Source organism: Bos grunniens, chromosome 15 (assembly GCF_055505025.1).
Source record: "Bos grunniens cultivar Pamir isolate PY7600 chromosome 15, Bosgru_T2T1.0, whole genome shotgun sequence".
In the NCBI taxonomy this organism is placed as follows: domain Eukaryota; kingdom Metazoa; phylum Chordata; class Mammalia; order Artiodactyla; family Bovidae; genus Bos; species Bos grunniens.
In genome coordinates, this window is record NC_141179.1 from 74,509,327 (window position 1) to 74,519,332 (window position 10,006).

At 41.2% G+C, this 10,006-nt stretch overlaps 1 protein-coding gene across 4 annotated transcripts in view; it reads left to right on the top strand.

Annotated features, from left to right (window-relative positions):
* HSD17B12 (hydroxysteroid 17-beta dehydrogenase 12) overlaps window positions 1-9,134 on the top strand; it is a 211,638-nt gene extending 202,504 nt beyond the window's left edge. For all 4 annotated transcript variants that reach the window (XM_086341210.1, XM_086341208.1, XM_086341213.1 and 1 more), the window contains 2 exons: window positions 6,754-6,903; window positions 7,166-9,134. In XM_086341210.1, coding sequence (XP_086197336.1) covers window positions 6,754-6,903; window positions 7,166-7,270 — 255 coding nt within the window. In that variant the 3' untranslated portion in view covers window positions 7,271-9,134. The remainder of the gene's footprint in view (window positions 1-6,753; window positions 6,904-7,165) is intronic.
* Window positions 9,135-10,006: the final 872 nt, after the last annotated feature.

Here is a 10,006-nt window from a genome sequence, read left to right on the forward strand (position 1 = left end):
TTATTTTTGTCAGTGATCATGGCTGTTTTTCCTTGGCTTTTTTAGTAACGTTGCACCACAAGAACTAAAAACCCAAAGTGTCCTTTAGTGATAGTGTTAGTCGCTCAGTTGTGTCCGACTCTTTGCGACACCATGAACTGTAGCCCGCCAGGTTCCTCTGTCCATGGAATTTTCCAGGCAAGAATACTGGAGTGGGATGCCATTCCCTTCTCCAGGGGATCTTCCTGACCCAGGAATTGAACCCAGGTCTCCCACATTGTAGACAGAGTCTTTACTGCCTGAGTCACCAGGGAAGCCCTTCTTTAAACACATTAAATCTGTATCCATAAAGGACTCAGATATCCAGGTGGTTATCAGAGTCATTTTTCTATAGCAAATGGTGTTCTTATACCTCTTACAGGATATTAAATGTTAGCTAAGTTTTTCTTTCTAAATCCATTATGAAAAATATAAATATTAGAAAACTTGGAAAATAATTGCTAATACATACGAGAGTTCAAGTCCCACACTTTCTAACTGACAATGTTTTATTTAATCCTTGTAATAATGCAATAAGGAAGATGCTGTATACCCCAAGAAAGAAACCTCAAAAAAAAAGCTCAATATTTTGCTCAAAATCTCACGACTAGTAAGTGATCAAGTGGAATTTGAATCCAGGTCTATTGATTTCAGAGCTGATGTTCTGCCCCTTGTATCTAGCTTATTCTCTCTTTTACACCCAAAATTCCATCCATCAGGAAATCCTCCTGACTTGAGTTGATCCTGTAAACACGTCCACTACCTGACCACTTCTCATGACCCACCCCTGCTGCTAGCCGGAGCCGCCATGACCTCTTGGCTGGGCCTTTTGCAGTCTCTTCCTGTGTGGCCTCCCCACTCCCTCCCCTGCCAGCCCCACAGTCCACTCCTGCAGAGTGATCTGTTCAAAGCATAATCCAGGTCGTTGTACTCCTCTGCTCAAAATTGTCCTGTGGTTTTTCATCTCTTTCAGAGTAAAATCATGAGTTCTTATGACCTGCCTTGTTCTGATTGCAAGCATTTCACATTAGCGTGCCCCCACCCCTGCTATTTCTGTATAACCTCCTTGCAGTTCCTCAGACGCTCCAAGCACACTCAGGACCTTTGCACTTGCTGTTCTTCCAGTCTAGGGCTCTTTATCCAGGTATCCTTTTGGCTCGCTCTCTCCCTTCATTGTAATCTTTGTTTATATGTGATATGATCACATATATGTTACCATGTCACAGAGGGCCCTTCTTGATCACCTGCAGTAACAGCCCCCATCACCTCCATCCTTCACTCAGGTTTATTTCCCTTCTTCCTTTTTTATCCTCACCTGCCAGTCTTAGACATTCTTTTACCGTCTGTTTGTAGATTCTACGCACCAGGCCTTCCCCCAACTAAGATGTAAGCTCAGTAAGGTCAGGGATTCTGTCTTTGTTCATAACTGAATTCTGAGGGCCTAAATCAGTGTTCTAGTAGGTGCTTAGGAAGTGCTTGTTGTTGAATACATGCTTTTTTTGGGTGAGATTACACTGTTTGTCCTTTGGTTCTCTGCATTTTAATGTACAAATTCCACATATATGGAAGTAGGTCATTTGTAAGATTATCAGCCAGCCAGTGTTGATCAAGGATCATCTTTGTGCAGAGCACAACACTTCAACTCCTTTCTTTTGTGCTTAGGTCCTTTGTAGCTAATGTTACTGTGGGGCCTTTGCTCATTGGCGTGGAATCAGGGATCTCTGCACCATCAGAATGATTCCTTTTTCCTAACATTTTCTAGAAAGTCCAAGGATTTGTTTCTGCCAATGAGATAATTAAGGGCCCTTTGGTGAAAATGCTTATCTCATGGTCTGCAAGTGAAATAGCCCAATCTCAGACAGCAAAGAGTCTGCCTGCAATGCGGGAGACCTGGGTTCGATCCCTCGGTCAGGAAGATCCCCTGGAGAAGGAAATTGCAACCCACTCCAGTATACTTGCCTGGAGAATCCCATGGACAGAGGAGCCTGGCAGGCTGCGGTCCATGGAATTGCAAAGAGTCAGACACGACCGAGCGACTTCACTTTCCTTTCCAAAACTAGGATCTAGGTATGTGATCATTCAGATTTTCTGGAGGATATAAGACCTGCGATGGAGGATGAGTACACAGACTTAAGGGAAGAGATTCCCTGAAACGCCTCCTAGGAGCTGCAGCCTCTGCCTTGAGAATGTGTGCCGACTTCCCTGGTAAACGTAATGCTCGTAAAAGACAGATCAGACCCCATATTGAGAATTCCATATTGTACAAACAGATGGGAGCCTGGTGTTCTCTGGATCCTTGTTTCCCAAAGCATAGTTGGGGGTTGTTATAGTCATCTTTAAATTTGAGAAGGCATGTTCGGGACATAGATGACGACATGAAAGATCACTACCTTGTGAAGTTAGAAGGTTTGGTGTTTGATTCTTGAACACTTGCTGTGCAGAGCTGGTCATCCATCTTTCTCCTATTCTATGACATTAAGTTGTATTTAAACTTCCAGTTCTGAATCGAGGGCCCCCTAAAGTGTTCCCTAAAGACCGGATGCCTCAGCAGGCTACTCAGTGGGTGAGAAAAAGGATATCAAATTTATCTCCAGGGATTTTTTTTTTTTAATAGGCTGATGCAAGGATAAAACATCAACAGTTTTGCTTTATGGCCTAGTTAATGATTTTTGGTTTAAAGACCAGGGCATGTGCCTGCATCTATAGCTGTCAAGGGTCAAGCTGTTTCCAGGCTGACTGTATTTATCACAGCAAATTGTTGAGCTTAAGCAACTTTTAAAATTTGTTGTGTTCTGCCCAAAATACTTCCTATGAAAGTATGGGTATCTTCTTGACCTGTTCACTATAATGTTTCCTTGCATAGACAGGAAAGACAGGAAAGGTGGATTGATGATCATTTATTGGGTTTTAGTTTAACTGTTTAGATGACATTTTGACCTATCAGATATTTCCTTGTTGTTGTTCAGTCACTAAGTCATGTCCAACTCTTTGCGACCCTGTGGACTGCAGCACGCCAGGCTTCCCTGTCCTTCATCCTTCACTATCTCCTGGAGTTTACTCAAACTCATGCCCATTGAGCCAGTGATGCCATCCATCCAGCTCATCCTCTGTCATCCCCTTCTCCTCCTACCTTCAATCTTTCCCAGCATCAGGGTTTTTTTCCAGTGTGTCAGCTTTTCTCATCAGGTGGCCAAAGTATTGGAGCTTCAGCTTCAGCATCAGTCCTTCCAGTGAATATTCAGGGTTGACTTCCTTTAGGTATTTCCTTATACTGTCCTATGCTTAGTCACTCTGTTGTGTCCGATTCCTTGGGACCCCATGGACTATAGCCCGCCAGGCTCCTCTGTCCATGGAATTCCCCAGGCAAGAATACTGGAGTGGACTCCCATGATCTCCTCCAGGAGATCTTCCCAACCCAGGGATCAAACCCAGGTCTCCCGCATTGCAGGCGGATTCTTTACCATCTGAGCCACCAGGGAAACTGTTATGTGATTTGAAATACTGCTTTTGAAACTCTAGGTGAGCTATAGCAAAAGCTATACGTTTGCTTTTGTTTAGATAGATAGATAGATAATCTTAAGTGTCAGAATATCTAAAGTTGTGGTTTAAAATCTCATATCATGTTGTCAGCTTTCTGGTGTCATTAATTTTCTGGACTGCAGCAGTAGAAAGGGACCCCAGTAGTATATTCAGGGCTGTCCCGAGAGCTCTGCTGCTGATTCATTCAGTAGATATTCTTGGCACTCTTAACACATGTGCGGCACTGGCAGTGGCTAAGCATATAATGGTGAATAAGACCGTGCCATCACAGAACTTCCGCTCTGGAAATCAATACCGTCGGTGACTGGACTTCGTTTGCTGTACTCTTTAGCCTTCCTCCTGCCACCACTTCGTGCCTTTCCCTGTGTGGACCGTAGTGAATTGTTGCAGGTCCCTGAGAACGTCCTGCTCCCTGTGTCTCCTTTTCTTTGCTCCTGCTGTTTCCATTACCCAAAATGTTCTTCACTTATTCGTTTACCTGACAAATTCCCATCTCCGAATCCTTTCCATCCTCTGCTAGGCCATGTGAACTGCTTCAATTTTAAACCTTTGTAGAAATAAATACCCTTCCCAGAGTAGAATGTGTGTCTCTTGTCCCCACCTCCAGAGCCAGGACCTCCTCCAGACAAGCTGGAGCTGTAACTGGACGATGAGTTAACATTTGGCACCATCAAGTGGTTCACCCAGGCAGTGCGACTTAATTTAAGATCAGAACAGTCTTACTTATGCTGCCCCAAGAGGAGGGAGGCCGGGAGGATTAGAATAGAATAATGTAATTGGAACGTATCGTTAGTAGACCACCTTTATACTGAGAGGCTCAAAACTTCACTCTTGATAGGTTTGTGATCTGTATATGAGAAAGGTTTTTTGTTTTTGTTTTTTAATCTTTCCTTTTTTGTAACCAAGAAACCCAAGGCACAGAGGTGTGACGACATTTGCTTGAGGTTCTTCACTACTGAGTCAGAGTACATGCATACATTCTCGCTGCTGTTTGCTACTCAGCTTGATGAACAAGCTTTCTTTCCCTACCCATTGTCAGAGCCTCCTGAGCTCTGCATTTCATACGGTGTGTTAGCCTGAGATCTCTCTTTGGTTTGTACTGTCATATACTGGATCCTCCTAGCAACATGGTGTTAAAAATAAGGATCTATTTGACCCCCCAAAAAATGCTTTTTAAGTGAAGAATAAGTGTAGAGTAATAATTTCAGTAAGTGTGTGTGTTAATCACTCAGTTGTGTCCGACTCTTTGTGACCCCATGGACTATGGTCCACCAGGCTCCTCTGTCCATGGAATTCTCCAGGCAAGAATACTGCAGTGGGTAGCCATTCCCTTCTCCAGGGGGTCTTCCCGATCCAGGGATCAAACCTAGGCCTCCTGCACTGCAAGCGGATTCTTTACCATCTGAGCCACCAAGGAAACTGAATTCCAGTAAACAAACTGTCAAACACCAAAAAGTCACCTGGTCAGAGTTGGCCCAGGTACTGAAGCACTTTGGGAAGTTAGTTTGCTCAGTGTCAGGTTTGTGATGGCAGGGAGTAAGAAAAAGCTGGAGAGGGACAGTGGTTAGGCCCTTGGCTTCCTGGTTCTGTTAGGTGGGTTGCAGTTTCAGGTCACCTGTTAAGGAGGGTGACTCATACTTGGGAGTGACAAAAAAATAACAAAAGACAGATATGGGAACTCCCCGCTCTTAGCAGGAAGAAGATCTAGAGACTGGAGCACATTTCAGTTTTGTTTCTGCCTTTAGTAATGACATTTTTGATTTTGACCACCATGTGCTGAAATAGATCCCCTTCCTTAATAGAAGTTTCATTGCAATTTATACCCTTTCCTTTCACACATTTCAGATAAAGAGAGTACATTCACTCCTTGGTATACAAGCATGCCCAAGTAATTTCAAAGTATAGAAGGGACCTCTTGTGTCATGACTCAAGAGTCATTGTAGTAGGGTTTCCTTGCGTTCTGTGTTGAAGCATATCTAAAATATAGCAAGCATCAGAAAGAATGAATTCCCCTAAATAATGAATAATAATAAAAAATTAATTCTCCTGAAAGGTAACGTCCAGGTTTGTCATCCCACACTAGTGCTGTCAAGTGTCTATTAGTTGCCCGAGCTGTTTCCATAATGTTATCCTGTCTCCCCCACAACAAAGCAAAAAGGAAAAACACAAAGACAGATGGTGGTCCTAGCTCATCAACAGCAAAGTTCATAAAACTCAGAAGCAGAATGGTAAGAGACTAGGGGAGAAAAGTGGGTAGCCCAAAGCTGAGAGTGTGAAATGTCTTTTTATTTTAGATGGGCCAAAGCTGATAGAGCAAGCTTAAAGTAGGGAGAAAGTTAATATTATCTCTATAGGGGCATAAAATGTCAAAAACCTCCTGTGTGGTGGTTCTGTAACCATGCTGTTTAATCAGAGTAGAAAGCATCCTATTCCAAATCTCTGCTCTAGATTTGTATAATGATTCTTTTTAAAGACCCAAAAAAGTGTGTTTCTGCTTATTTTTTAACTTTCTGTAGTCTCGAACTCTGTTGTATTGATCGGTCAGTTCAGTTCAGTTGCTCGGTCGCATCCGCCTCTTTGTGACCCCGTGGATGTGGATGCGCACGGCAATAAAGAAATTTTTCTTTTTTTTAGGGAAGGTTTTTTGGGTTTTTTGATATTTGTTTTATTTATTTATTTGTGCTAGGTCTTCATTGCCATGCTCGGGCTTTCTCTACTTGCGGTGAGCAGGGGCTCCTCTTCATTGCAGCATCCAGGCTTCTCACTGCTGTGGCTCCTCTCGTGGAGCACAGGCTCTAGGCGCTTGGACTTCAGTGGTCACAGCGTGTGGGCTGGTAGTTGCAGCTCCCAGGCTCTACCGTGCAGACTCAGTAGTTATGGTTCACGGGCTTCGTTGCTCTGTAGCTTTCTGTGTCCACTGCATTGGCAGGTGGATCCTTATCCACTGCGCCACCAGGGAAGTGATAGATTTTGTTTTGTTTTGTTTTTTAAACTTGTTTTATGCAGTCATTTCTTCTATCAAGGTAGCTTTAGATAGCTGCTTCTTTTTTTCTTCTGTCTCTCTCTAAAGATACAAACGTTATACTTTTTCAGAATGTTTCTGCTGTTAAGAGCAATCAAGCATCACAGTGAATTCTGAGTTTATGGCCTTGCTAACCAATGGCATGTTTTTTGTGGGGTATATTGCCTTTCTAGAGTGTCCTGCCCTTCTTTGTTGCAACCAAACTGGCTAAAATCAGAAAGCCAACTTTGAATAAGCCCTCTTCGGAGAAGTTTGTGAAGTGTGCCATTAAAACCATTGGCGTGCAATCCCGGACCAGTGGATACTTCATCCATTATCTTATGGTATGTCGATTTTTAAGTCCCGAATTAGTACTTTGGTTTGGGGTTTTCTTTCCCTTCGAGTCACAAAATTAGTATGTGATACATTAGCATATATACATTGTTTAGACTTACTAGCAAGGCCTCCATGTTCTCCACTGTACATCCAAGAACTCTTAAATCTATCTATAAATAAAATAGTAATATAGTAAGACATAAGATCCTATATGTCGAATGAATTCAGATTGCAGGCCTTAATTGCATATCTCTTCGTTTCTTTCCCTAGGCCTCAGTAGCCTCACTCCTGCCTTCCTGGTTGTATTTTAAAATAGTCATGAATATGAACAAATCCTTCCAGGCTCGCTATTTTAAAAAAATGAAGAAGAACTGAGCATGGTAACACCTTCAAGTAACTCGGCAGATGCGCCAGCCTAAGCGTGTCTGCTGCAAGGCACCCACCAGTTCCAAATCTTCAGTTGTCATGCTTATTCACAGTTACTGATAAAGCTAAATGTTGTCATAATTAGGAGGAAAACAGAGGTTGCTTTCAGAAGTTCCTGACATATGTTCTGGATGCCACCGGGAGTTATTTTGAAGTTTAACATAAATGCTCATATCAAATGGATATAGAACTAACATTAGCAAGAACTGCTTACTATTAATAGAAGGAACATGATTATAGCAAATCAGTGAATGATAAGAGTCAGACATAAGGCTAAACAGTTTCATCTGGTTGAAAATGCCAGTGATGATGATTCTTGTATTTGCGCTGAAATGTACTTTTTTTTAAATGCCCAGCTACTTTTTTTTTTTGGTTTTGCTTTTAACTTTTTAAGGGAGTGGGGATTCATTGATATGGGAAGACACACTGCAATCTGCAGAGCACACTGTAAGGTTTTCTAAAAGTATATTTGTACATTTATGTAGAACTTTCCTTTCACAAGGGTAGCTAATGACGTAAAAATAATGGAGTTATTTTTGACACATGATGCCCACTAAAATATGCTTTCCTCTAATACAGATGTCTTCTCAGTTTAAATGTATGTCAACACTGAATGCTCTGTGGTATGATTTCTAAAGGTAAACAGGTCAAAATGTACACCAATGGGCAGCCCTTCCAGTGCTGCTAAAACCCTGACCCAGGAAGGTGGCCTTCTTGGACCCCAGGATCTTTGTTTCTGCACCGCACCAATACCGCTCACGTGGATGACACCAGGCCACTCCTAGGGCAGTGATGATATTAGGGAAGTGGTATTACACTTTTAAATAGCTACCCTATAGGTACTGATACAATTAGTTTTAATGAAAGATGATATAACTGTGATGTTGATTGAAAATGTATTTCTTTGGTGCTTGAAATTAAGGCCATTTTTGCACTGGTTTAATATATATTAAGACTTTTATCCTGTTACATACCTAACTTGTTTGGAGAACTTGCTAAGAAATTAATTCAGTGTTGTGGAATATGCAAGAAGGCGGATCTTTACCTAGGCTGCGGTTCCCAGATTCTGAGTTTTAAGCACCAGGAAATTTGCAAAACAAAACGAAACAAACAGCCATTTTAATCGGCATATTTAAAAGTGTTTTTAGCTTTTAAACTTGCCAGCGAAGGACATTGGAAAGAAAAAAAAACCCCAGAAAAACCCAAATCACCATCTGCCATTGGCATCATCATATAAAAGTAAAAAACTTTAGTACCCTTAAAATAGGAAGAGCATAATCTCAGAATAAAAAATAGTCATTTAAATTGAATAAATTTAGCTTTACAAAAAACACTTTGCCTTTCTTATACTTTGCCACCTTATACTTGTCAAAACTTTCAGATTAAAGAAGACAAAAGAAACATGCAAAAGACATGATCTTGGGTTGGATTCTGGTTGAAAAAAAAATTTTTTTTTTCTTCTACAAAGGATAATTTTGAGACAATTTGTGCGATTTGAGTAGTCTGAAGATTAGATAATAGCATTATATCAATGTTAATTTCCTGAGTTTGATCGTTGTCCTATGGTTACTTAAGAAAAAGTTCTTGCTTTTTAGAAAATACACACTAGAGCATCTATGGATAATGGGACATTATATATGCAACTTAATCGAAAAAGATTCAGAAAAAATATGTATACAGAAAATGATAAAGCAAATGCATTAGTATGTTAACATTTAGAGAATCTAAGCAAAAGGCAAATGGAAATTCTTTGTGCTATTTTGCAAACTTTCTGTAAATCTCAAGTTATTTCAAAATAAAAAGTTAAATCTTTTGTTGTTGATTTCTAAATAATTGCACTGTAATCAAAGAACATGTGAATATGACATAGTTTTAACCTTTCTCCACTTCAGTTTTGTGTTCTGAAAAATGGGAATAATAGTGCCTAGCTCATAGATTGTTTTGAGCACAAATTAATATTTTAAACTGCTCAGAATCCAGCCTAGCATAAGAATCCAGCCTGTATAGCTTCAACACATATATATATGTTCAGGCGTGTCCAGTTCATCGTGACCCCATGGACTGCAGCACGCCCGGCTCCTGTGTCTTCCGCTACTCCTGGAGTTTGCTCAAATCATGTCCATTGAGCTGGTGATGCTGTCTAACCATCCCATCCTCTGCTGCCTCCTTCTCCTTTTGCCTTCAATCTTTCCCAGCTTCAGGGTCTTTTTCTAGTGAGTCAGCTCTTCCCACCAGGTGGCTAAAGTATTGGAGCTTCAGCTTTAGCGTCAGTCCTTCCAATGAATATTCAGGGTTGATTTCCTTTAGGATTGACTGGTTTGATCTCATTGCTGTCCAAGGGAATCTTAAGAGTCGTCTGCAGCACAATTCAAAAGCATCAGTTCTTCAGCACTCAGCCTTCTTTGTGGTCCAACTCTCACATCTGGAGTCAGGCAGGACTGAGCAAGTAACACTTTTTGATTACATAGACCTTTGTTGGCAAAGTGGTGTCTCTGCTTTTTAATACGCTGTCTAGGTTTGTCTTCCAAGGAGTGAGTGTATGATAAAGAATGGTACCCAAAGATATCAGGTCTTAATCCCTGTATCTGTAAGTGTTACCTTATATGGAAAAGGGGCAGGTATGATTAAGTTAGGGATCTTGAGATGAGATTTTCTTAGGATATCCAGATGGACCCTAAATGGAAT